The sequence below is a fragment of the Corapipo altera genome, unplaced genomic scaffold (assembly GCF_003945725.1).
Source record: "Corapipo altera isolate COAL_440 unplaced genomic scaffold, ASM394572v1 1, whole genome shotgun sequence".
Taxonomy (NCBI): Eukaryota; Metazoa; Chordata; class Aves; order Passeriformes; family Pipridae; genus Corapipo; species Corapipo altera.
The window spans coordinates 10,035,628-10,063,090 of NW_020884873.1; the positions used below are offsets into that span (position 1 = coordinate 10,035,628).

The following is a 27,463-nucleotide window of genomic DNA, read 5'->3' on the forward strand; positions in this document are numbered from 1 at the left end:
TTTTTATAGGAATTGATTAGAGACCAGGGTTTACGAGGAGAGGGAGGTAAGTAGCATTTTAACTACTGTGTTACACTTAATTACACAACCACTCTGTCCCTTCCCGTTACCCTACTTCCTTCTACAAAACACAGGCACAAAGGAAAATATGACTAGAACAAAAAGTGAATTTACATTTGCTTGTCCATGAACTTAGTATTTGTCTCACGAAGATTTGAGTCATTTGCTGGTCATTCTGGGAGCGGGGGAGATGGAAGGAGAAAAAGTTTTGAAGTATTATCTAGTTTTTTTAGTTTTAAAATTAATTTGCACTCTCACTTTGTTCTCTCTCTCTCTCTTACACACACACACACACACACACACACAGACACATTAACTCACATGGCTGCACACAGATACACTATAACTTCCCAAGTCTCTCTCAGAGATTTTTACACCTGTTGTTACATTTTCACCCATGGAAACAGTGGGGGGTTTTATTATTGAAAACCATCGAGGTGGTAGACGGGCCTTCCATATGAACTGCTGCATCCTAAAGCAGTGTGAAAAATACTCCAGTTCTTCTCCCCCTCTGCCCCGCTGAAGTTGCTGCTTTGCTGTACTGCATGCCTGTGCTACTCTTGGAAGCAGGTTCTTAGGACCTTTCACTAAAGCCAGGTTTTTTTGTGTTTCCTTCGGTAATGCGCAGCCCTAATTCACAGTTAAGTCAGAACTAGTACCAGAAAGTTTATTTTTCTTTACATGTTGAGCACAGGCCTGTTAAGTCACTTCTCCCACTGGCTTCTGAAGTCCAGGTAGGGCTTCTTATGTGCTGTATTATATTCCTATGAATATAATAATAAAATAAAACTATAGGAAATAAAGAAGTAGTAAGTAGGGCAGGCGTATGACAGTTTTTCCAACTCTAAATCAGTAACACAGTTGTCTCCTACTAATTATAACTTGCTTCAGCCATAAGTTAGGTCTGAATTACCTTAGTGCACTCTTTCCTGATCTCTAAGATTTTGTTTTGTGGGCTGTCACTGACTTTCTTTGTCCCATGCAAATCTGGTATTTGGTAGAATGCTACCTGCCTACTGCATTGTGTTTGATGGAGCTGTCTTTAATTATGCCAGCAACAGAACACTTTTGAAAAAGAAATTTCCTTTAAACCTGCAAGCTTACTAATTGAAAGTTACCAGTTTTAGGTATTTTTGTATGTGTTGATAGGTGTGGCTCTCCACAGTTTTGCCCATTTTGTCCAGCATTTAAATGTTGTGCAATCATGTTGGTTTTAACTTTTGATCATAAACTGTCTGTTTGGCATCTGAAAACAATTGGCTATTCCCGGTCCTGAAACAGTGTTATTAGTAATTGACTTTTTTTTTTTTTTTCCTTCAAAGTTCAGAAGCAATCTATGAATAGGAGTCAAAGCATCCTAGTTATTTCCCATGACTTCTTTCATTTCTTCTATGTGTCTGTCTTTCTGTCTCTGCCTGCCCGTCTCTTTCTCTCTAACAGCCCCTTTGAACCAGCTGATGCGCTGTCTTCGGAAATACCAATCCCGGACTCCCAGTCCCCTCCTTCATTCTGTCCCCAGTGAAATAGTGTTTGATTTTGAGCCTGGCCCAGTGTTCAGAGGTAGTTGGGCTCTTCTTTCTTGTTTTCACCCAAACAAAATAAGTAAAACCACAGATGCTGTTTGTGCCTCACCCTCACACCGTGTGTATGTAAGTGTGTGAGTTTATCAAAACACCTCTGTTTTTTGCTTGGCCTGGCTGGAATGCTTTGAATGTGCTTTTCACACATACTCACTTTCACCTTTACACGCTTGAAAATGACTATAAATAAAGTCTGACTTAAATCTTCAAAAGCAAGGAATTTCATAGTTGAGGTTTTTCTGTGGACCTTAGCATAATTTTTCTAACCAAAGGTCCTTGGATTGCACTGCAGTGATTTTAAAGATAAAATTATGTCCTTAACTTAGAATTTCCTTGACTGTTCAGTTTAAGTCAGTTCAGTGCTATAACAGTTTTCTATATTTGATATTCTTTGTTTTGAGAAATAATCTAGGAAATTAAATGTGAATTACAAACATTTCCATTGATATCTTGTTAGGTCGCAAGGTTTTCAAGTAATGTGTTATGTCAACTTTCAACAAATACTTCATTTTGAGAATGTGCTGTTGACATCACATTGGGGTCCTAGATGGTTTAGACCATGTAGTTTTTATTTAGTTAGCAGATTTCCACTGAAACAGTATTTGTGTCCTTTACTATGTAAAAAACACAGATTTTCACGTCATTGACCCTGGGGGTTATTCAGGCCTTAAGCTGTCAATGGATCTGTTGTATTGCACAAAATCCTGAAAAAACTCTGTGGGATTTTATATGCTGAAGAAACCAACTACTGAGTAACAGCATGAAATGTAAATTTTTTGTTTCTATACGTATACGTGTAGAAATGGTCAGTTCAGTGCATGTAGTGTGGTTTTCAAATGCTACCATCTTGGCTGTTTCAAAGACTTTTGTTTCAGAATATATCAAGAGCAGTTCACCTTATGAACTTGTAAAGTTCTTCCAGAAGTCTTTGTAAGAAGACAGGTGTTCCCAACAAGCAAACTGGCTACAGAATGGAATACGTTACATACAGCTTCAGAGTCCAAGCTATTGACTTAAGTCCAAAATTATCTGAAGTATTCTACTCTAATAACTTGGAAAACAGGCCATCTGGTATTATTATGAACAGATTAACTACAATGTTCTGCCATGTGCTGTAAGCATTTTCGGTGAAGGGTGAATATTGTGCTAGTGTTTCTATACTGTGGTATTAAAATCAAGCAGGAGACTTTAGTTACCTCAAAAGAAAACGCATTCTAGTAGAGCTTTGCTGTTGCAGAGAAAGTCTGTAACCCAGTAAACTTTTGGAAAATTGCTTATGTTCTGGAAACATCATACATTTAATGCCATGTATGTATGATGAATTATATAATAAATTTATGACAGTATAGTGGCTGTAACATAAACATAAGTCCTTCCTTCAGGTCTTGTTAGGATGGACTTCCAGATGATTGTAATTGTAGTTAGGATACCCCATATGTATCATTATTGTTACTTTAGCATGTGGGACAGAGTTTACAGATGCTGTGTCCCGTTTTTGATGTGTTTGTATGTCATTATTTTGTGCTTCCACTTCTAAATTTATAGATTTTAGCTCAGTGAGGACAGTGGTATTTAGTCTGATAATTTAGCATGCACTGAATGACTGAACTTGAGCAACAGTTTTAAAAGCCACAAAGTCAGTTTTTGAACTCAAGTTGATATTAGGAGGCACTTCTTGGTTAAGAAGGGGGTTGCTGAAAGAATATGAAGAGGAGTATTGTCTTCCACCGCTTTCCAGAGCACTAATGTGAGAGAAAGCATTGTAATGTTAGAGGTCTTGTACAATGACATACATTGTTTAGCAGAGCAGCATGAATTTAATTAACAGTTGACCCTATTTCATGTCCTTTGCATTGGAAGGGTCAGCATAACCTTGTTACGAATAATTGTGGTGTATTTTAAAAAGCAGTGTCTAGCTGAAGTGCTCTATTTGTAAAGGGCCATTGGGGCTCTGAAACAGCTCTCTTAGTGACATTTTCCTGCACAGATTTGTTTAGATAACATACAGGCTACAGACATACTGTTCTTTTTGTGTTTCATAGAATAAGCTTCAAGTAGCTAACTAAAGTACTTGTTCTTTTTTAATCCTTTCTACAGTGTAATATTTATTTTTAAATAAGAGCTCTCTGCTAACAGATAGCTTTAAAACAGCCAAATGATTTTCAGGTGGCACTTGGAGACTCAACTAGAAAACATTTCAATTATTTGCATTTAATCTGTCTTGGTTCCAAAGTACAGTATTTCAGCTATTTGTCGGGTTTCTAAAAGCTTAGGTACAAGAAATCTCTGAGGTAGATGCTGCTAACTAAAATGCTACTACTTTTCTACTCAAGGAAACCGATGGAATTAAAAAAATACATTTTAAAATATTTTTTTCTTACTTAAAAAGACACTGTCCTTCTGATAATTCATGAACAAGAGACTGGGGACTATCTGTACAGGGATGTTTGCTATAGACTTGTCTCTTCCTGAAATCTGAGACTCGAGTGCTAATCTAGTGTTAGGACAATATTCCTAGGATATGTTTGTTCCCTCTTAACATTTGCATTGATGTTTGGAGATACTGCATCTCAAACACAGTTCTTGCACCTGATATCAGTGCATTCTTGTAAGCTGGATTCTTATAGATAAAATTATCCTGTTTCTGAAATTTAGGCTCAACCACAGGTTTGTCTGCAACACCTCCTGCCTCTTTGCCTGGGTCACTAACCAATGTGAAAGCGTTACAGAAATCACCAGGACCCCAGCGGGAAAGGAAATCATCTTCATCCTCAGAAGACAGAAATAGAATGGTAAGGAAAAGATCAGCTATTTTTATTTGTAGTGTGGGATATTTGTAGTATAGAAATACTACACAATCGTGTTCCTCTCACTTTTCTTTCATCCAAGCCACCTGAATTACTTTGAAGATGACTATGGCAATGATCAAGGACTTTAAACCAGCAAATAATGGAGTGAGAGAACCACTTTTAAACCACTTTGAACCAATAAGTAATTGTGGGACTGAGATGTAAATCACTTAAATAATTGACCAGACTCACTTTTACTCCCTTGCACCCAAATGTTTGGTGTGCTTCATATTGTAATGCCAGTTTCCCTTCACATAACAGCTTAACTTTTCCCACCATGATTCATAAACTTTGAAAGTAACAAATTTATGTAACAAATTTTTATATAACAATGCATAAAAATATCTGCATTTTTTAAATTCACAATTTAACATTGTGATTGAATAAGAATTGAAAAATAAGTATGACTTTCTTTTTGGTAAGAGTTTCGTAATATTTTCTGGTTTTAACGCTGCCAGAAAACTGTGGCAAATGTTTCATGCCAGGAATTAATTTGGTGTAGCTGTGTCCTGAGGTTTTGTTTATGGCTGATTTAAAAAGTCAAAAACAATACCTGAAAAAAAAAAGGTTTTTTAGGACTTTAATGATATGAAATGCTGATACCAAGTCTTTAACAAAGGAGCTGCTTTTACAGACATTAATGCACTTATTTTTTTTTGTTTGTTTGTTTGTTTTACTCTTTATTGGTTTTGCCTATATATAAAGAAAACTCTTGGTCGACGGGATTCAAGTGACGATTGGGAGATACCAGATGGACAGATCACAGTTGGACAAAGAATAGGATCTGGATCATTTGGGACAGTCTACAAAGGAAAGTGGCATGGTATGTGGCCATCATGGCAAACAGTTATTCTTCAGCAAGTCACGCTGCCTGCCAGGGGTCACCCAGCTGGAACGTAATAGGGAGAGTCCACTGAAGGGCAGTAAATGTGATTTGGAAATTAGTAAGTAGTGTAAGGACTTCATATTGTTTAGAGGCTCAACTCTTCCATGTTATTCTGAATTAAGGCATTATGAGAGTAAAGATGAAACCTAGTTATTAGGTCGAAGTATCCATCTTGACGAATGAGGATTTCAATTGTGTATTTTAATAGCTTTGGCTTGGATAGGATTCCTCAGAGTGAAGTAAGAACAGTGGTTTTACATTTCACTGAGTATTTACTTACTTTAGTGATTTATTTCATGAAAGCTAGAAAACAGGGAACCTGAGTATTTTTCATGCTCTATATAGCATTTTCTCAGTAGAGGAATATGTATCAGTGGCACTTACTAAAAATTGCTGTTTTAAAGGTGATGTGGCAGTGAAGATGTTGAATGTTACGGCACCCACACCTCAGCAGTTACAGGCTTTCAAAAATGAAGTAGGAGTGCTCAGGTAAGATTATTTTTAATGGCATAAAATAACACGTGTAAATTTGTGCCTCATTAATCACTGAATTTTAGATTTCCATTAGAACACATTGGTCTTACTCCTCCGTGATGATACTTCAGGCAGAAAAAATAACTATTTCTTTGTATCCGCTGCTAGTTCTTCCCTCCCCTGTATGTGTTTGTCTGCACACCTGTGTTGTCAATATGTGTATGTCAAAACACTCGAGACAGGACTGGTTTTTGCTATTATACTGCCCCCAGGGCACAGTGAAGCCTAAGTGTGAACTGTAGGCCTTTCTTTCCACACATTCACATTTTGAGATTGAAGGAGAACACGCCAATTGTTGGGTTTCAGCTGCAGCACTGCCCACATTATCTGTTGTTTAATAGTTTCTGTTCAGTAGCATTAATTTCTCTTTGAGGTTTTTTTCAATTGTATTTCTCATAAAATCACTTCTTGATTTCCTTTTCTCGTGTCTACTGCTTGTGGTTTCTCAGGGGAGGTATTTGTTTTGGGTTCTGCTCTTAAAAAAGGATCCATCAACATAGTATGATAGAATATTTATTGGGAAAGAACATTGCATCCAAGTACAATCTTGAGCATTGTTGAGCCTAATTCTGTTTTAAAAACAAAATAGCAAGAAGGTTTTTGCCTCTGGAAACCTGATGTGTTGAGCTGGGTGCCTGTGCTACAGAAACATCCCCAGTAAGTTACATGCTGAAAAGGGGATGGTCAGCCTTTTTCCCAAGGAAAATGTTAGTTCCAAAAACTCTAAGTTCTTAACTGTGGAAGTAGAGGCATTTCTGTGGTATGGTACTTTGGATATATCTTCATTTTTTGACATAATTTTGACAGAACTTTGTGAAATCAAAAATCTTGTTTTTCATAGCTAGTCCAGATTTTGTGCTTTGGATATTTATTTTTTTTACATAATTTTGACAGAACTTCATGAAATGAAAAATTTTATATTTCATAGCTAGTCCAGATTTGTGCCAGCACTCCCATAGCTGGAGTCCAACCTTTTTGGTTGTTGATGGTTTCAGCGTTTACGTAGTCAGTTGTTCTATCCTTTGACCCAGACAAGGCAGATTTACCCGTCGTTGTGCCTTTTCCATTATGCTTCATCATTTTTTGCAAGGATTTTTTGCCAGATTTGCAAGAAGCTGCATATTTTTTGTTCCCTCAGCAGTTACTCTCAGCAGCACTCAACAAATCCGTGAACCTGAAAAAGGCACAGTCACATAGCGTAGAACTGTCCTGGTCTGCATTTCTGCAAGGACAAAGGTTCACACTCTGGGCTCCCATGTTAGTGTTTTAACATAACAAAACATAATAAGAGTCTGCCATCTTCCACCAAAGCAGAGACTTAATAAGCTACCACAGGTTTTAAGCTTGATCTGTCAGGTTTCACCAGCAGAGAGCTGACTGCCTTCTAGTATACCAAGCTGTGTTGGAAGAAGATTGCCTTTATTTTTCCTCAGCCCCTGGGAAAGCTAGGAAATACTCCATAATTCTTAGGGCCTCATCTTTGTAAAATCTCCTTGATATGTTTGGAGGTATGTAGTTCTTCCTGTCTGTTTGATGGCAGTAAGAACATGATTGACTTGTCCTGGAGGGTGAGGAGAACATTTCAGATTTCACAGTGGATGCTTTCTGGCCTTGAATCTACTGGGATATCTACTGAGATAATTCTTTTTGCATTGTTCATTGGGAAATTTTTCTGTATGGAGTTGCTCCATCTTTGGAATAGGTTTGATTTAATCTGGTCAAATCTCTGTGGTGAACTCGTTTCTCCAAAGTGCTGTTTGGAAACAAGTTCATATCATAACCTTGCTGAGGAACAGTTTTCATACCTGTTTCCGTCCTTTCTTTTATGCTGGCTTCATAGAGAGTGCAAATTCTTGTCAAAAAAAGCCCTAAGTAAAACTGAAGACTTGTCAAGGAAGTGTGTTGATGGTATACAAACAAAAAAGTTGTCCTTTCTGGAAGCCTCTGAGACTGGAACTTCATTTTGGATCCTTATGGACAGCAACATATCGTGGCTGGACTAAGATCACACAAAAGCAGACCTGCCTGCAAACCCATTTCCATCCATGGGGACCTGGGGGAAACAGTATCTTCTGAGCAGTCCTGTGCTAAGGTGCTTGCCTGGGGGAGGCCGTGCTTACCTCAAAGTAGTTATTCCATGTTATTATGATCAGAAAAGCTAATGTCTGGAATAATTCATTAAACTGAATTTAGCAAGAGATTACCGTGTCACCTTAGTAAAACTTGAGATTGACTCAGCTTCTGTTTGGAAATATATTTGTCAACTGTGATAGGCCTGCCTGGGTTTTGCCTGATTTCCTACTCATTTTTATTTGTTTTTAAACAGGAAAACACGACATGTGAATATCCTGCTTTTCATGGGTTATTCAACAAAACCCCAGTTGGCTATTGTTACACAATGGTGTGAAGGGTCCAGCTTGTATCACCATCTACACATCATTGAGACCAAATTTGAAATGATCAAGCTAATTGATATTGCACGACAGACTGCACAAGGCATGGAGTAAGTATCATATTACTTGTCTGAAAACGAGCTCTGGGGCAAAGTTTTCTTATCCCCTTTCCACTGTGGCTGACATTGGCAAATAAGGCTGGTTATCTGCTCACTTTGCCGAGCCCAGGGTCCTGTCTCAATCATCAAAGCATTTGGTGAAGTGTTTATTAGTCTGATGAGTAAAATAGACTTCGTGTGCTTTTTTCAGAACATAGGAAAATACAGTCTTAAATAGTAGAGTCTTTACAAACTTTATAATGCAGATAATCGTATGATAGGAGGTAGAACATAGTTTAAAAAGAAACACCCTGTGAATAAAAGGACAGAATTCCATAAGATATGCACAAGGCAGACAGCCAAGCCCTGTTAGCAAAAAGAATCAGAGGTTTTTTTCCTTTTTCTTTAAGTATCATAGCTCTTTAAATAACAGATTTCAATATTTGGAGAAAACATACAGATTTAGTTCTAAGGATTGTAAATAATCTTTACTGCCATAGAGGACTGTTGAGTTAGAATTTACAAAACTAGCACAATGTTTTCTGTCAAAATCAGAGCACTGCTGTAAGATCAGAGAAATCACCCTCCAGCTGAAAAACCACTATGATGATTGCAGTTCATTGTGCCATTTTTCTACTAAGTATTCTATTACATTTTCAGTCAAGAGGTGGGGAGGTGTTTGCAGCAACCAGCCTTAGCCTTCTGTTAGCCTGCTCATCTCCCCAGGCCCCATCTGTAGGTAGTGGAGATGCAGAAACTGTTTTATGAGCATGATTCAAAGCAGAGACAGAAATTGGGGCTTTTCCAGGAGTTTTGTGCCAATCTCATTGACTAAACAAAGAGCCATGGGAGACTGGTTGCCTAATTTAGGCTATATCTGTGCTGTGGGGCAAGTACTCTCCTCTGTGTTCCCTGCCATCTATTTATCCAGTCTGCAAGGGATCTTTTTTCCACTCTTGTACTTAAAAGCAGTCAGCATACCTGAGTACTCACTGACACTGGGAAGCACATTTAGAAACACCTTACCTAAAGCTGTGACTAGCCTGCAAAGGGTCTTGACAGTCACCATTAAGGCTGGGAGGCAGAACTTTCAGCACTGAATGTGAAAAAACTACTGAAGTTGTTTTTATTGTGAATATTGAGTTAGAGTTGAAAAGCAGAAGTTGGAGCATAATTGTTTTTTCATTGAGCAGCATCATCAGATTTGAGCTGGAAATCTAAGCTTTATTATGCTTTTGGTTTGTTTTTCCTGTCAATGTTGCAAAAACTGTCACTGGTAACTGAAGTTTTACTACCTTGCAGTTTGAATATCTACAGAATTTGTGTTTCAGTAATACAGTGAATTTTGAGTTGCTGATTAGTGAAATATTATTTAACCCACCTAATCTATGATATTCCTTTTCAGTTATTTGCATGCCAAGTCAATCATCCACAGAGACCTCAAGAGTAATAGTATCCTTTCCCAGAGATGTAATTCTGGAATGTGACAGCATTCCTGGTTCCTTTTTTTTTTTCTGCCAGAGGTTAACTTAATGATATGAAAAGCTGTTCATGTATAAATATTTGCCAAGTAGAAATTTCACTGAGTGATAGGGGTATTATCAATAGTAAAAGGAGTAATAGCAGTAACAGCAAAATAAGGGATGCCTACGGTGTCTGTTGATTTCATTGCAATAACATAGGAGGTTTCGGGGTTTTTTTGCATCCTTTGGTTTCTACATGTAATGAAAGATTGTGCCAGTTCACTCATGAAATATTTTCAGCTTTCCTCATACTTGGCATTTCAAGAAAGTACTTGGCACTTCAGGAAAGCCACCTGGCCGTGGTCTGTTCAGCACTGGCCCAGTCATTACTTATGTAACCCTTAAGTAGCATAATTCCTTATGCTGGCTGCTTAGAATCTGTGTTTCACAGAAACCTTCTTCAGTGGTGGTCAGTGGTAAAAACTGTCATGTGTATGTTGCAAATTTGTAGCTGTTTTTGGAGACAGTAGGACAGTACCAGCATTGCTTGTCTGCTTTCCCTTAACATTTCCTCCTTAGATATATTTCTTCATGAAGACCTCACAGTAAAAATAGGTGATTTTGGTCTAGCTACAGTGAAATCACGATGGAGTGGATCCCAACAATTTGAACAGTTGTCTGGATCTATTCTATGGATGGTATGTAAAGGGGAAGTGGTGAGTTTGTTTCAACAAATTTATTTACCTTTGGCCAAAATTTCTACACTATTCCTCCAGCACACTGATATACACATGCTGTCTTAAGCTGGAAAAGACAAGCAGTAGTATGAAGTACTAAATGAATACTTTTCAACTGTACTTTAAGCATATGTTTTCCAGTAGTCAGCAAAAAAATTTTAGTGTCTTTATCCTTTATTCTGAGGTTTAAACTGAAAAGAAAATGGTGGCTAAGGAAAAAGGGTATAATTAATCCAGTGTTGAGGAGGTGAGAAAAGCCATGCAAAACATTCTGCAAAGGAGCAGAGGAACTAGCTCAGCTGAAAGTAAGATACTCTTAAGTTTTAAGAATTCAAGCATAGTTATTCCATAGAACAACTCCTGTACAACTCCAGTTTCTCCTTTTCTCCCTGGAAAAACTTAAAGCTCTGTTAGTTGGCATTATTCTCAGTGTTGTTATAATCCTAGTTTCCAAATGTCTTCTCAACCTGGCCAAGGTAATTTTGTTCTGTCATAGAGGAATAAAGAGATCACCAAACTAAAATGAAGCAATGGGTTATGAGATTCATGTCAGCACCCACTCTGTATTAGCACCCAGTAACCTGTGAAGAGTGGGCCTTGCACTTGTACTCTGGAAAAGTCCATGTTTTGTTCCTGGTATGTGAGGTGCAGTGTGACGTAGAGAAATGAAAACTAATTCTTCCCTTTTATGATACAGGCACCAGAAGTTATTAGGATGCAAGATAAAAACCCATATAGCTTTCAGTCGGATGTGTATGCATTTGGGATTGTTCTTTATGAATTGATGACTGGACAGTTACCATACTCAAACATCAACAACAGGGACCAGGTAAGGGAAGGGATTGACTTCAGTCAACTGTGGCCTGAAACAGAGATCAATTCAGCCTTGGGTAGTGCACTTTCTGGTGTGTTGTGTGATTGATATTTCCTATTCTGATGTTGTGAGATGACATTTCTGCGTTTTCTAAATTTGCCTCAGCCACATAGCACCAATTTACTTACTTCTCTTGAGGTATTTTTTGTGTTCTTTTTTACTTTTAGATTCTCAGCTTCTGAACTGGTTGCCAGGATACTCACTAGGGAGAGAACAGGTTACTTAATACTAGTCTAGAGTAGTTCTGCAAAGGCGAAATGATCCTCTATACGTGTGTTCTGTTATTCCTCTTTATTTCCTCCCCACCCCACCCCTCCACTTGCATGGAATAATAGTGCAGCTAAAGGACAAGACAGAACAACAGTCATGTCGCTGAATGTTTTGTATTCATTTCGATCTTGAGAAATGGATGCACCATCTAACTGAATTTCAGGAAATCAGCGTTTCTCAAACCCTGCTTGATGGAGTATATGACTTTCCAGAGTGTGTGAATCCTGTAAGAAGATTACTTAATTGTGAACAAGTATTCCTTAAGTCTTAATGGTACCACATGCCTGTAATATATCTCCATGGGTTAGGTGCTTTGGGAAGGCATACCTGATTCATTATTTCTGTCTAATCTGAAAATAGTATCTATGCATCAAGATCTTTGGTGTGAACTATTCTGTGTCTAAGCAGTGATGTATTTATGTTGCTTCTGTGTCCTCATCTCTTGTTTTTTCACTGTCAGTACTTGAGAACTGCAACCATAGCAACGTTCATCTGTGAATGCCATTTTATAAGGCTGCTTCCATATCTGCCAGAACAGATCATCCCAATTCATCAAATTTGGAGTGACTCCTTTATAATTTTCTTTTTTTTTTTATAATTTTGTTTTTGCCTTTTTAAAGAAGGGAGATGTCTGGATTCCTGGCCAGATGGATCCAGCCTTCTAAAAACTGTATTTAACATTGTCTTGTCTTTACCTTTTGAGATTTGAAAGATGAACCCAGTGATGTAGGTGCTTACAATTAAGTGCTGAAACAAATTTTAAAATGCAAGTGAAGCCACCATATACAATGTGATCTAATGTCTTGAGTTTTGCCACTCCTTGTCTGTTGTCTCCAAAGTTGTAAATATTCAGCTACTATGACACAACTAAGATTCTTAGTGAACAAAGCATCATTCTTGTTACACCTCAGTGTTCCTCTCACCATAATAGATTTTTCTAGACTGTTCTTGTAGGGATAATCTCTTTTCTCTAGTTCAAAGTAAAAGTTTAATCCCTATGTTATTTGTAAAGAGAGTATTTGAAACATAAATAATGAATTTTGAATAATTTCAGCTTGTGCAATTATTTAGAAAATATTAACACAGATCACGGTAAGTCTCATTGCAGCAGAGGTAAGGGACAGGGTACATAAGTCTACTATGAAATGCTGCTCTAGCACATGGAGATTTCTAAAGAAACCATATGGGAGTTTTATATTCCTCTTTGATGCCAACACAGATGTGACTGAAGCAGAAAGCTGAAAAAGGACCAGGACTGTGTTAGTATAAATAACACGAATGGCATGCTTGAGATGTGAGGGGTTTCTGAGGGTTTTCTTTCCCCAGTGTCAAGATATGAAATAGCTACACTTCATTAGATAGAAGGTATGACACACCTGCTGGGTCTGCCTGAGTGTTCAGAAAAGGCAGTGATTACCTGCTGCAGCATGAATGGATCTTTGATTAGCTAGTTTGGAAGGGCTTTTTAGTGTCAGTGCAACTGCAGTACTCAAACCACATTGCATTTGACTTTGGCTTGACATGATGATGTTTGATGTGGGTTTTTTATGTATACGAGAGACCATTAACCATATTTATGTTTTGTTTTCCTGCTTCCTATCAGTTTACTTTGGTTTATGCTGAAGTTTTATCCTTAGGTGAAATATAAGCCTTCCATGTACAAAGAATTACTGTAAAAATACAAAACCTGTCTGTCTCCTCTTCTACAGAGGAGAGACAGTACTTCTTTTTCTTTTGTGGTTTTCTTGGGGATGGGGAGGGTGATCAGATGTCAGGAATGAACTTTTGTGTTGGAAAAGTATATGGCAGAATTTATTCTTAAAAGCTGAATGGTTTTAATATCCGAAGTCCATGTATTTCTTAAAATACCTTTCCGCGTGAACTTGCTGTTGATTTATAAAACAGAATATTTCCTTTTACAGAATATTTATTTTTAGACATTCTGTTCCTGCCAAAGTTGCTTATTCTTGTTTTTGTCACAGTTTTTGACACTGAAGAACCGTTCCTTGGATGGTTATTGCTATAAATGGTAACCATTTACTAGTGTTCAGGTTTCACAGAAATCTCTCCAAGGAGGAGGAGGAGGAGGAAAGATCTAATTTTTTCTCTGTACTGAATAGGTTAGCATTGCTCTAAGAAATCTGGCAATTTCAATACCAGATAGTGTTTCCTGGGAGCAGAAAACTTTCTGCTGGAACTAAAATGTTCTCGCAAAATGCTCGCCTTTTTTTACTGTTTGTTTTATGGACTCATCATCTTCCTCTTTCATCTTTTTTTCCCCTTTAATAAAGATAATTTTTATGGTGGGACGAGGATATCTATCTCCAGACCTCAGCAAAGTACGGAGCAACTGTCCAAAAGCTATGAAGAGACTAATGGCAGAATGCTTAAAAAAGAAGAGAGATGAGAGACCCCTTTTTCCACAGGTGAGAGATGCTCCTCTTTAACTCTCAATAGACTTTAGAATTCAAAGTTGCGAACTCACTGACCGGTTCCAAATTTTTTTTTATTAGTGTTACAACATGACTTCATAAGAGCATTGGCTCAGTACCTGGTTAGAGCTGTTTAATTAGAAATGCTTATTTTAATTTCAAAACACAGGTAGTAAAACGACCTGTGTATTTGGAAAAGCATTTATATGTTGGAGAAAGTTTCAACTGGGAGATAGTGAAATTGATAATTATAGTTAGACACAAATTAGAACTTCGTATATGTGCTCAGAAATCTTTATACCCCCTCTTCTTGCTCTCCCCCAAGCTTTATGAAGGGAAACTGATAGTTTTGCCACAAAACTTGATTTTTATCATGCCTGCTGAGGAAGGTTTGGGTTCTAAAACCTTGGAGGAGGGGAGTGGGAATCTGTTTTTTTTCTGCTTTGAATGTAACCAAATAATTTTCAAAAAATAAGGAGCTCCCCCTGCTGACTTTTTGGTAAATGGTATTGAGCAAACTGCTGCCAAAGCTGGGTTTGTTTGCAGCAATGGCAGGTACAGGTGCTAGTGCTTGGACAAGGAGCCAAATAAAAAGCAACTGTATACACTGTGCTTACAGAGGGAAATTAGTATGACTTTATAAAGGGGGAAATTCCCAAACTGTCCTTTCCAACTTTTACAGGATACAAACATCAAGCATGCAATGCAGTAATCAATATTTTTGAAATTCTGTTTTAATTTAAATATTTTTCTGTAGTTAATTAATGTTGTGCCTTTGGTTTTAAGAAAGAGTTTCAGCTTTGGAACAACAGGTTTGATCGTTTATTTTCTACCTGTTTTAGATTCTTGCCTCCATTGAGCTTCTGGCCCGGTCATTGCCAAAAATTCACCGCAGTGCATCTGAGCCCTCATTAAACCGGGCTGGCTTCCAGACAGAGGATTTTAGTCTATATGCTTGTGCTTCTCCAAAAACACCCATCCAAGCAGGGGGATACGGTGGGTTTCCAGTGCACTGAAAAGAAATGTGAAAGCATGTGCCTGTGTGTCTGTGTGCTGGGGTGTTCCTGGGAGTGCAGCTCGTGTACCAGCTGTGTTTTTAAGGTTTACTGAGGGAACGAAGACTCACTTCCCAACACTGGGCATTGAATGTCCCAAGCACAAAGTCTGTGTTGGTAACAAGTGCCCTGGGAACAGCTGGCACGAGAGGAATTCTAACGTCCCATAAGAGACGTGGGAAAAGTCACTTCAAAACAAGCAAGGTCTTCTTGAGGTCATGGGGTGTCAGTTTTGCTTAGTTTATTGATTGGAATTAGTTACTCAGGAGTGTATTTGATTTTAATTACACAAGCTGTGGTGGTGTGTTGTTTTGGTTTTATTTTTTTTACTTCAGTTGAGGTCATTATATTTGAGCAATAAGCTTTAGATTCTTCATTTAGTAATGCTGTTCATATGTGGGAAACAACTGGAAAAATAAACTGAGCTTCAAGGCTGAACACAGTCAAAACTTCTTGTGGTCAGCAGAAGTGAGCAGATACAACACAGAATCCAGAGAAAGCCCTGAATTACATGTGGCTCTTTATTTTGAAAGTTGAAATTTAAAGTAGTCCTGTTTAGAGAACATCTCTTCCTGCAGAAGAGTGGTGACATGGGTTGTTATTTTTTATTTTTTCTGCCCCCCTAAATACTCTGACCTGCTATAGTTCAGACCATATCAAAATGTTCTATTACAATGCAACACAGAAGAAATTCTGAATCTGCTTTTGCCAAACTGCAAGACTATTACTGGTAATGGTGCCTGTATCCTTCGATTAGCACGGATTTCAAAATTTAGAAAAACATTTTAAACCTCAAGCATGACCAAATACTTTGAAAAAAATGCTGCTTAACACCCATAATAGGAAAAGAAGATTTGAAAAAGCAGTTGTTTTCATCGAAATCGGTGTTATACCATGAATTCTGTTAAGATGAAAGGTTTTAATTATTTTAATATTGTTAAGAATACCACTGAACATGACAAATTGATTTTTTCACTTCCATATAGAAGCTGCTAGTTTGACTAGAAGGGAGTCAGCTAGACTAGATATCTGACTGAGAAAGCCAGACACCTTACCAAAATCCTGCCAGCTCACTTTGTATTTTTCTCTGGAGCATTCCTCTGGAGTAGGTAAATCAGAGGAGTGGTTCAGGTTGTATCAGTCTTTGATGTCAGATATGAAAACAAGATGTACTGACAGTGTTCTTGCATATTTTGAGGTGAATTACATGGTTTTACTTGGTTTAAACAGCTAAGCTGTTAATTTTCACAGATTCTTGCATCAGAATAAGCTATTGCTGCTCTTGTTAGGACTTCAGGGGCCAAGAGTGTTCCTAGTGGCTTCTGATTTACATACTCATGGAGAAGTTGCTACCAATAACTTTTTTAAATAGATCAGGAATTCCAAAAAGCTTGGCTTTCTGATGTCTGACAACTGAGCCTTTTAAAATGGGAAGCAGATGTAGAGAACTGGAAGAGATATAGGCAATTTCTACATTTTGTGGCTGGATTCTAATAGGCTTTTTGGCTTCTGCTGTTGGAACAATTTTTCTCATTTTCTTAGTCAAGAAAATTTAAGTGTTGAAATCTCCCTCTATGGAAATAGTTATATAGGATGAAAGTTGTTACTGTTTTAGAAGATCTGTTTCCCATCTTTCTGGTAGCTTTACCTCATTTTGGCAGGCTAATCTTAAAATGAAAACAGGACTTAAGTGTTTTCCTCTCTCATTCTTTATTTTGTATATTTACTCTAGACAATGAGGAGAAATGCTTCCTAAGCTTTTGGGTATTCAGTACAGGCTACAATTTCCATCTCAGAGCAAGAGGATGCTACTGGGTCTCCTGCAGAATCTAGAAATGTGGCATTCCACACAGGAAGGTCTTGACTACATGGGGAGTTGCAGAGAGTGCAGAACCATCATCACTGCCCTGCCCAGGCTTACTCTTTTTCAGATCTGCCATATCAGTTCAAACAAGTTACTCCTTGGAGTAGTGTTATCCTCCTTGTTAAGATTGTTTGTCTGTGCTCTAGGAACTACAGTTATGGGGGGAAAATGCTGCCATCCTTAGACACACTTGGCCCCAGTTCCTGCTGCATGGTCAGTCCATTCTTCCCGTGTCACCTGTTCTTACGCGTCGAGCACCGTTTGAGGTCCATGGCCATAACGTGATCTTAGCTTCTCACTAAACATTTTGTGAAGCCTAAAAGGAGGCTGGGTTTTGTGGATCATTACCTTTATATGACATAAAGGCATTTAGAGCATTCTGTAATTTGTAATTGCTGCTTCAGTGAGATTTGGGAACATCTGTAGGATGAAAATGATAACTACATCTGTGGGTTTGGGTCAGAGTTCTCAAAAGAGCAACTCAGCTCTGTTGTTCAGAAACAGATACCTGTTGGTCCAGAAAACAGGTCGTAGGATCTTGGGTTTTTCTGGAGGAGTGGTTTATAGTAGGTGAGCTTCTTTTTTAATTTACTTTCCTACATCTCATTATAGAAACAAAATCTGTCTTGATACCTTGTAGAAGATGTTCCAAATTTTTATTTAACCCCGTGGATGGTATCCATACAAAAGATCAGCACAAAATCCAACAGAAAATTACCTCTTTGTCATACTTTTCCTGTGTCTGTGAATGTAATCCAGGTGAGGTGTTGGAATCTGATGTTTCTCTTTGATAAGTTAGTTACTCTCTACTTCAGTAGATAAGGCTGGCACAGGCCTGGAAGGGAACCATTATTCTCCTTATGATTCTTCAGGGAAACATGGCATCTACCCCAGCATAAAGAGGACAGTTACAGTGTTGTGTATATACCTGAGTAACCTCGTAAATCCAGGTAACTTAGAAATCTGTGAGAGTAGAGAATGGTAGCTGCATCTTGAATCCCTCCAGGAATCAGGGGCAGCAGGTTCACTCAAAACATGCCCTTGTATTACATTGTTTGGAGGCAACATGAAAGATCTTGATCATCTTTTTAGAACAGAGTTTTTGAAAGTGTGCATTTAAAATAGTTTGCGCTCGCTCTGCATAATACAAGCGTGAAAGGACTGTAGCAGCTAACTTGAAAGGGCTTTGTAAGAAGTGTATGTTTTCAGATGCTATCCATCCTTTGGAAAGGAATTTCTTTGTTACTAGTCAAAGCAAGTATCTGAAGTTGTGCTTGCTCAGAAGCACCTCAGATGTCTGGCTCACAGTGAATATAAATGTCTGGGGTTTTTTTCACATAACAAGTGGCTAAGTATGTGGTTTCATAGCTTCATGGTAAACTGATCTCATTTGGATCAGCCATGGCCTACCTCCTTATCCTTGCTCTGGCAGATTCTCTCCAATTCCATGAGTCTGTTCTGTGCAGTTGTGTGGGTTTCCCCCACCATGAACAAAGCAGCTCTCCAAAAACTGGTTAGAAAACTCTCCTTGCCCAACAGCCTGAGGTAGCATTTCATACATCAGCTCCTTGAACCATCTTGCTTTAAGGACACATAGTGCTGGTGTGGCACAATGGGCAGGTCACTGCTCTACAGCCCAGGTCAAGAGATAGAGTGGGACCTCAATAGTCCCAGTTTGGGTTAGCATTGCCCATTGCAGGACTGTGTCCAAAGACTTAGCAGGGCAGAATCAGGACAGGACACACTGGGTCGTGTTCCTAAAGCTGTCTTCATTGCTCTCAGGCAAGACCTTCCTGGCCTGCTAGAAAATGATGAATTCACATTTCATGTTACTTCATTTATCTGTATGCATCTTAGCCTCAGGAAGAGTTTGCCTGGGTTCTCTTCCCCTTTTTTTTAGGTGGGGTTTCTTCTGGAAGCTAAAAGAACCAGCTACAGATATTTTACATCTTCAGAATAGAAAGGGTGACATAGAGTACTTCAGCTACTCCTCAGAAGGTCCTATTGACACCTAGATGAAGGATTCCTGTAAGTGGACAGGTGTAGCCATCTACATTCCTCATCTAGGGAAAGCTGCTGCTGGCATCTGCATTTTATACATGTTCAGTCAACATAATCCTGTTATTAGATGAACATGTTACTTTTTTTTGGTCTGCTATTGATTTGAGATCAGATTAACACCAGAATTTTCAAAGGCAAGATTTAGCTTTAGCTTGTCAAAGAAAATGCGTTTGCTAAGGTTTTATTTAAATGGCAGCAAAGTCTGAAAACTACCTTTTTAAAGCTACCATACTGTCTGAAATACTTCTTGACTTCTGATCCTGTTTTTCCATTGCCCTTTTTCAATTGAAGGTTCATCTTTTATCTTCTGAAATCCCTATGTAACTATTAAAATCTGAATTATTAGTGGAAGTGGGCAGAAGGACAAGATGAGTAATGAGGGAGCCGTCTCTTGTTTATAAATTGATCTTTAATCAGCAATTTAGAAAGGCAGAATGAAAAATAAATTAAGTAGAGCATGTTTTGAAGGTGTAGCTAGGCATGAATGTCATTCTTAAAAATTGGCCTCACAGGCAATACTTGATGATTTTTTTGTCCTTCTCTTAAAAGAAAAAATATACAAAACTTGAGATGTTTCTAGAAGATACTGTGAAGAGAGTTGAGAGATCAGTGAAATGTAGCAGAAAGCAGCAAGAAAAAAGGATCAAATATTTAGAGTATTTTAGAGCAAGAGTTTTATCTGTTGGTGGAACTTGTGAAATAGGCAATTAGATCCATCATGAAGCTTTTATTCCTTTGTTGTTGTAACTTAAACTTGCCACCACAGTCTGTAAAGACACACAGAGCTTCAGGTCTCTCACTGCCTCCTGTGCCAGCCCCTTTACTTTAGACCTTGGGTGTACTCCCTTCTCATTTCTTAGGACACACAAAGAGCTCTCCCTGCTTTCTTCAAGTTCCCTTAGAACTGGATCAGCTGCTCCTCCCAGGCCTTTTAGATGCCTTTTCTTCCCCCTCCTCATGCAGACTGCTGATGACTCTTTTGGTTCTCTTCTTTATAGAACAAGACATTCCATGATAAGCCTAAAATTTTGTTTGCAGGGATGTTTCTGTTTCGTTTCCAATATTCAGAATAAGAATCTTAAGACAAAACAAAGCCAACAACACGGTTGCTCTTGAAAAGATGGAAGGACACCAAGATAGGGAGCAGTTGTTTGGATGTTGTGGCATTCAGCACGCTTCTGTTGAATAGAACAAAGGGTCTCTTGTGTCTACTTATCACTCCTTCATTATTAGAAAAGCTCTGAGAAGTGCTGTCAAGAAAGTGACATAAACTAACCCAAAATTCATATAAAACCCAACACAGGAAAATTACATGTCTGCTCCTTTTTCTCTTCCTCCTGAGTCCTTTTGATTATGCATAGTTGGACACCCCTCACTAAAAATCCTATAGAATGCAATTTCTTTGTGGGTGGCAGGAAATTCTTTTTGCTAAATCATAAGATTAAGAGGGTTAATATGTCAGATACAGCTTCTATTCAATCTTCTGGGAAACTCCTTAAAGACTTTGGGCAGCGATTTTACTCTGTGCCATAGTTCCTTTCAGAAATGGGACTATCAGTCTATCTCATGGTATGGTGACACTGAATAAATTATGTAGAATTTCAGGAGGTCATCACATGTGAAAGCACTGCATTTAATTTTTTTTTATTCAGTAATTCTGAAGGAAGCATGTGGTTGCTTTATTTGTTGTGCTCTCTGTTAGTGAGGCCTAATTTCTGGTCTGGGATTGAGTAGATAGTCTCCCCAGTCTTGTTTTTCTCTCAGTAGGTTGCTGTGTTGGTCTCTAAACCAGATTGTAGCATTCTTTAATACTGGTTTTATATTCAGGCACTTTACTGTATATAGTCTTTGAAGGTTAATGGGTGTGTCAAACAGTTCTTTGTTATTAAACCAATTTTACACTAGAATAGAAACTAGTTTGCAGTCAGACGCGTTTATGGAAATTCTTGCTTCTCAGGAGGATATATGTGCAATAAGGAGTTTAAAGTAAAATCAAGCTGACACAATTTTTTTTCAAATGCATGATGATTTAGACTTTGCTTGATCTCTCACAGTTCTTGGGAAGAATGGGTACAGCTTGCTTTCAAGAAATTCTATGTTGGTTAAATATACTGGGTCTGTATTCAATGTTCTCTCACTATGTATTCTCTTGTGCTTTAATTTTAACAGTCTGCATTTTTTAACATCTTTTGTATTCAACCTGATGTTCGGCTAGTCTAGAGAAAATCTCTGACTGCCTAGTAACTGAAATCACCTTTTTAAACCAAGCTCTTGTCCTCCCTCTACAGGAGAATTTGCAGCGTTCAAGTAGCCACAGCACCATGGCAGCACCCACTCTGTTATTTAAGTCTTGTGTTCCTACAGTTTCTTAACATCAAAACTCCATTCTGCTCCGCAAAACCTAAAATAATTTAGAAAAGATATCCATAAGCTTAAAAGTGGAGCAGAATGGAACTGCCAGTCCAACACAATGGGAAAAAGTACCTTTTTGGGAACCAGAGTCCTCTGCTGCCAGTGTTTCTCCTTCAACACAAACCACCACGTGCATTCGGAGACCCGCAGTGGCTGCCTGTGCTGTTGGCATCATTCCCAGGAGAGAGGAGAGGGCGCTCGTGGTTTGACTGTGGTGCTCGGGCATGAGGGGATGGAACTGCTGCTGCAACTTAGGAGACTTGCTTTGGATGGTCTGCCGGTCGGCTTTCTCCCTCTAACAGTGTAACCATCAGAGGCTGAAAATCTGATGAGTGCTAATTTAAAAGAACCATTCTCCATTCCGATCCTTTTTTTTCCTGGTGTATTTACTGATTTATGGACAATGCAGTATCCCCTTTTCTCTGTATTACAGTGTCAAACACCTCAATCTGCCTATATTATTGGGTTTTATTCTTTTAAAATTAAAAGTGTGGGGCATTGGGAACTGGAGAAGATGTTATTCTGAAGGCGAAGAGGTTCAGCTGAAGGAAAAGGGGATGCTGCTGCACCTTTTTTCAGATTTACTTTACCACTTCTTAAAAAGAACAAACAACGACCACCATCCTTAACCTTTTTCCTTTTCCCGTATTTTCTTGGTGTGTGCATATACAACATCTTTTAGAAGGATTAGGTAGATCCTTCTTTTGTTGGTCCAGCAACAAACTGAAGTTTAAAAAAAAAAAATGTAGCGATATTGTCCTCTCTTTTATTTTTTCTTTGTATCATATGATACAATGTATTTATCAAAGATGCTACTGCAGCATCTGAAGTCTGTAGAGTTCCCGATACAGACTGTGAATGGTGTATGTACCTACTTTAAAAGTTTTATTTTAAATGAGGGTGCAGGTTAATGCCAGGTACCTTACCAATATGTAATGTTTTCGTAAACGGGGAAAAAAGTTCTCAGGTTGAATTGAATACAAATACAAAACCCCCTAGAATTAGACATTCCAAAAATTATGTTTTGGTACTTTCAAGAGCTTTTTTTAGAGGATTTTTATCCTGTTAACTAAACGTCCTCCGATAAGTGTGTGTGTAAATGTGGAGCATCTTGTCCTAATGGCAAGTTGTTAGATCAAAACAAAACGGTACTTGCTGGATCCACGCTGACTACTTCTCCTCTCATTGCTTTCCTCCCTGTCATCTTTTCCCTTCCATTTGTCTTTCCCTTTTGTACACTTTGCAAACTAGGATGAAGGTGGCGGTATCTCCACTAGACTGCTTTGTTTTCCTGTTCTCCAATCCTGGTTTTCAAATGGTTGGTAGCTTTTTGACAAGTTACCCAGTCAGGGAAAAAACAACTCCTAAAGTTCTGCACATCGTTTACCTCTAGTAGAATATCTTGTGATGTGAGCTGTTTGCAGAGTTCTCTGGCATGTGGTATTACCTGTAAATTATTTGTACAGAGGCAAGGCAGACCATGTTGGAAAGAAACTCAAGCTCAGACAAGTTTTCAGAATTTGATTTGTTTTGGCCCTGTAGCACTGCAGGTGAGGCAGGAGAACTGACCCCCCCCTCCGGCAGGGACGTTCCTGCTTAGACATGGTGGGGGACGTTAAATAAAATCGTGACAAATAAATGAAGGAGTTAAATGTGTGTGAATGTGGTGTCCGTGCTAAAGATGGATGTATTGGGTGAGGACACTGTCCTTCCCTCCCTGGGGAGAGTTGGACTGTTTCTGTCTGCAGAAGGTTGCTCCCAGGTGAAGGGGGAAATGCACATCGGTAGTGGAAGGCGCTTTTAATACCCTGGAGTTCTGCGGTGTTGCTGGTAGTCTGTTATGTTTGTCAGTAAATATTTACTGGGGTTATAGGGACCGGACTAATCTGAAGTGGGAATTATAACTGAAATACTGTGTATTCATATTAATTCCACAAACATTAGCAAGACAGCAATAGTGAATGACTTAATAGTCACTACAAGAATGAAGTGATTCATGTTGGTACATGAATAGAAATGATTTTGTGTACAGGACGCATTTTAAAAACAAACAAACAAAAAAGCACAAATTTTTTCTTGTCTGCCGTGGATCTTCAGATGCTGTAAGGTTTTTTCCTTATTGAGATTGGCAGCAATTTAAAAAGTAGCAATAGCCACTTTCTAGTGTGGAGAAGCCAATGTGCAAGTGGTGGTGAAGACTGGTGAAGTCAGAGTTCTCCCTGGTGATCATCTGAGGCCAGTACATAAGAGGTGGAGGGAGCCTGGGGCCACTGGTGTCAGAAGGCAGGTGAGAGCATTCACCAGATACAGGCTCCCAGAGGGTGAAGTAGTCACTGCTTCTCCTTTCACCCCGTGCTTGGCTCCAGCCCTTCTGTGGGCTCTGGCCTCATTTGTACATGTCAGGCATACTGGAAATTATTGTTCTCTTGGAAGAAACTGTTAATGGAGCAATTATGGACAGGTGGTTCAACAGTCATTTGTTTCACAGAGCTTGTTAAAAGCCCTAAGTTTCCTTCCACAAAGTCATGCTGGCAGAAGATTGTCTGTTAGGAACTTTGTTCTGTCTTTGCTTAAAATGAACTTACTTTGGTGAAGATTCATTACCCATTAGTCTACAATATGCTTCTTGAGCCCATAGGAAAAGCACAAGGAAAATTGCTATCCTTGTCCATGCAAAGCACTTTATAAGTAACACATGATCTCTGGGTTGTTTTGTTTTGTTTTTTTCTTTTTTAACTGGGGTTTTTTTGTAGTTTTGTTTTTCTTTTTTGTTTCTGGTTTTGGTTTGATTTTTTTTTTTCCCTGAGGAATGTGCAAGTTGTTTGGCTGCTGTTTAGATAAGTCCTTTCAGGATGCATTTCTACTGGTTTTCATGTTTGTTTGTTTCCCTCCAGATAAGTGTAGTAATATGTGTTTGTCTGTAAGAGGTCCCACATAATGTTCATGCAAAACGTTGGAAGAAATGTGGTTTGTAAATAATTGGGATTATTTTTGGTTTTATCTTTTCCTTCAGGAGTTTTTCTGGATGTCTTGCATGCCATCATAACCAGTCTTAAAGGTGCCCTGTAGATGTTTAGTGAATGGGGAAACAAGTAGACAGGAAATGAGTGCCCTGTGTAGCAGTGGGATGAAGAAAGTAAACTGAAATGATCAATACATTCATCCCCATTACCCCAAATTCCTTAAGCTTCTTCGTGGTGTCCCAGCAACAAGGGCATTCCATAGTATGGAAATATGTACATATTTTGTGTGCACATGTTGGGGCAAACGTCAGTCACACAGCTTCTTTAGGCTCTACAGTATCCAGTATTTAATAATTATTTGCAAAAGTACCAGTATCCAGTCCCAGCTATTCATGTCTTTATCAACCACACACAGACCTTCCCCTCTGCCTTTCCTTTTTCATACAGTTAGATGAGGCCTGTTATCTGTTACATCTTCCCTGTCAGTATGTGATTGTTTCCTGTGTCGTATTTGCTGGAACTGGAACAGTGTAGTGGAGCTTAAACCTGATGGTAGGACTACAGAGATTGGGGTACTTTCAAAGTAATTTCTGCATGAATTAAGTCACACATGGCCCCAGATAAATTAACCCATTCATTTCATTTTTGCTAAACTCATGCAGGTCATTGAATGAATCTACTTCTGCGTTTTACGTTTACCTAAAATTATCTCTCCTTGTACTTGAATGCTCTAGCAGCTGATCATGATGCAGAATGTTTGAGGCCAAGTACTGCCATCTTACCATGGCCTCTCAGCATCACTTGGATTAGAGAATTTGGCCTTTGTGACATAAAAGTGAGTAAAATGCTGACTGTTGATAAACACCATGTCTTTCTACAAATGCCCAAATTGGGGAAGAAGTACACTGAAGATCACCCATAAATAGGTTTTCTTCTGTGTTTTCCTGGTGATGTAAATGCATCTGGCATTTTACAAAAGGTTTAAGGAAGCCAGATCCCCTGACATCTCACAAACAAATTCAAATTGAAGCTTTGATAGCTGGAGGGGCTACATTTAGGGAAGAAGCATGTAGACATTTCACACTTTTGCAGCCTCTAGATTTCATTCCCTTCTTGACTATGAGTACAGCATGTGTAGCACAAACCCTTCATAGTACTGTATACAGCATGTCTTCTCTCTATTGAAAGAATCTATCACCAATAGCACAGTGTGACAGAAAAGCTTTCTAGGTACAGTCAAGTTAAAAAGCAGTTGGGTGAGTTGACTCTTAGGGCATCACTCTGAAGGTGCTGGATATTCTTTTCTGTTACGCATTTTACACAGAAGTTTATGAAACAAACTTTCTGTTTGCTGCAGCCTCGTTACTGTGTAGTTAGTATTTGTTTTGATATACATTTTAAATACTTTTCTTCACTGCTTCATTGCATACCGACTGTGTGAAGCTTAACAAGGGCAAGTTCCGGATTCTGCACCTGGTATGGGGCAACCCTGGATGTACACACAGACTGGGGAATGAGAGGCTGGAGAGCAGCACTGCAGAAAGGGACCTGGAGGTCCTGGTCGATGGCAAGTTGAATATGAGTCAGCAGTGCCCTGGCAGCCAGGAGGGCCAACTGTGTCCTGGGGGGCATCAGGCAAAGCATCACCAGCTGGGCAAGGGAGGGGATTGTCCTGCTCTGCACTGGGGCAGCCTCACCTTGAGTACTGTGAGCATTTCGGGGCACCTCAATGTAAAAAAGACATTAGGCTACAAGGCAATATCCAAAGGAGAGCCATGAAGATGGTGAAGGGCCTTGAGGGGAAGCCATATGAGGAGTGGCTGAGGTCACTTGGCTTGTTAAGCCTGGAGAAGATTCATTACAGTCTTCAATATCCTCACAAGGGAAGAGGAGGGGCAGGCACTGATCTCTTCATTCTCATGACCAGTGACAGGACTCGAGGAAACAGCATGAAGCTGAGTCAGGGGAGATTGAGGTTGGATATGAGGAAAAGGTTCTTCACCCACAGAGTGGCTGGGCACTGGAACAGGTTTCCCAGGGAAGTGGTCATAGCACCGAGCCTGACAGAGTTCATGAAGCATTTTGACAATGCTCTCAGGCACATGGTGTGACTCTTGGGGTGTCCCACACAGGGCTGGGAGTTGGATTCAGTGATCCTGATGGGTCCCTTCCAACTCAGCATATTCTGAGATTCTTGCCTAGTAAATAAAACTATCAGCAGAGCAGAGCAAAGTTGTTAAAATTCTTTCTTTGCACGTAAGTTTCAAGGATGCTAATACAGAAGCTACTAAGTCAGCACTGTGACAGCAGTAACTATGAACCTGTGGAAGGAGGAAACTTTAAAAGCTGCAGAATATAGAGTACATCGAGAGTGAATTCAAATGAAAACTAGCATATCTCTTTCCTTTAGAAAAGAGAGCTACCAAGACCATCTGTTAAAGGGTTTACAGAGGGACCCCCAAACCTGTTTTTGTAGTTTGCCAAATGATCATGTGCCTTTGCAACCTTAAAAAGTACAACAGAATGTAAACCAGGTGCTTTATAACTAGAGCAGTGTCTTTGGTTTACTTCTGCTGCAGAAGTTTTGTATATAGCTATCACTATAGGTAGGTAGTTTCGAGTTGGTAAACTTCTCTAAAGGAGCAAGGAGGGCAGAGCATTCCCTAGGATACCTATTAGCATTTCAAAGGTAGGAATTGAAGGATACCTAATTCAGTTACAGTAAACCTGCTGCTTGAAATCTGCTCTGTCAACAGTTAAATGAGGTTCATTCAATTTAAAAACAAGCCCTCCTCCCCCTCCACAGACAGGGAGACCTTGTCAAAGAAAAGTAATAGAAAGCTCTGAAGAGACCCAAAGTTACAGTGTTATAGCATCTTGGAATGAGATGGTAGATAAAAAATGAGAGCTAGATGAGGAGAAAGTGATGGCT

At 39.0% G+C, this 27,463-nt stretch overlaps 1 protein-coding gene across 1 annotated transcript in view; it reads left to right on the forward strand.

The window, feature by feature from the left end:
- Positions 1 to 22,300, forward strand: part of BRAF (B-Raf proto-oncogene, serine/threonine kinase) — a 60,092-nt gene extending 37,792 nt beyond the window's left edge. The window contains exons 8-18 of the mRNA XM_027666698.1: positions 10 to 46; positions 4,296 to 4,432; positions 5,195 to 5,312; positions 5,780 to 5,864; positions 8,236 to 8,412; positions 9,806 to 9,852; positions 10,443 to 10,561; positions 11,298 to 11,429; positions 14,036 to 14,170; positions 15,019 to 15,172; positions 21,445 to 22,300. Coding sequence (XP_027522499.1) covers positions 10 to 46; positions 4,296 to 4,432; positions 5,195 to 5,312; positions 5,780 to 5,864; positions 8,236 to 8,412; positions 9,806 to 9,852; positions 10,443 to 10,561; positions 11,298 to 11,429; positions 14,036 to 14,170; positions 15,019 to 15,172; positions 21,445 to 21,467 — 1,164 coding nt within the window. The 3' untranslated portion in view covers positions 21,468 to 22,300. The remainder of the gene's footprint in view (positions 1 to 9; positions 47 to 4,295; positions 4,433 to 5,194; positions 5,313 to 5,779; positions 5,865 to 8,235; positions 8,413 to 9,805; positions 9,853 to 10,442; positions 10,562 to 11,297; positions 11,430 to 14,035; positions 14,171 to 15,018; positions 15,173 to 21,444) is intronic.
- The last annotated feature ends 5,163 nt before the right edge of the window (positions 22,301 to 27,463 follow it).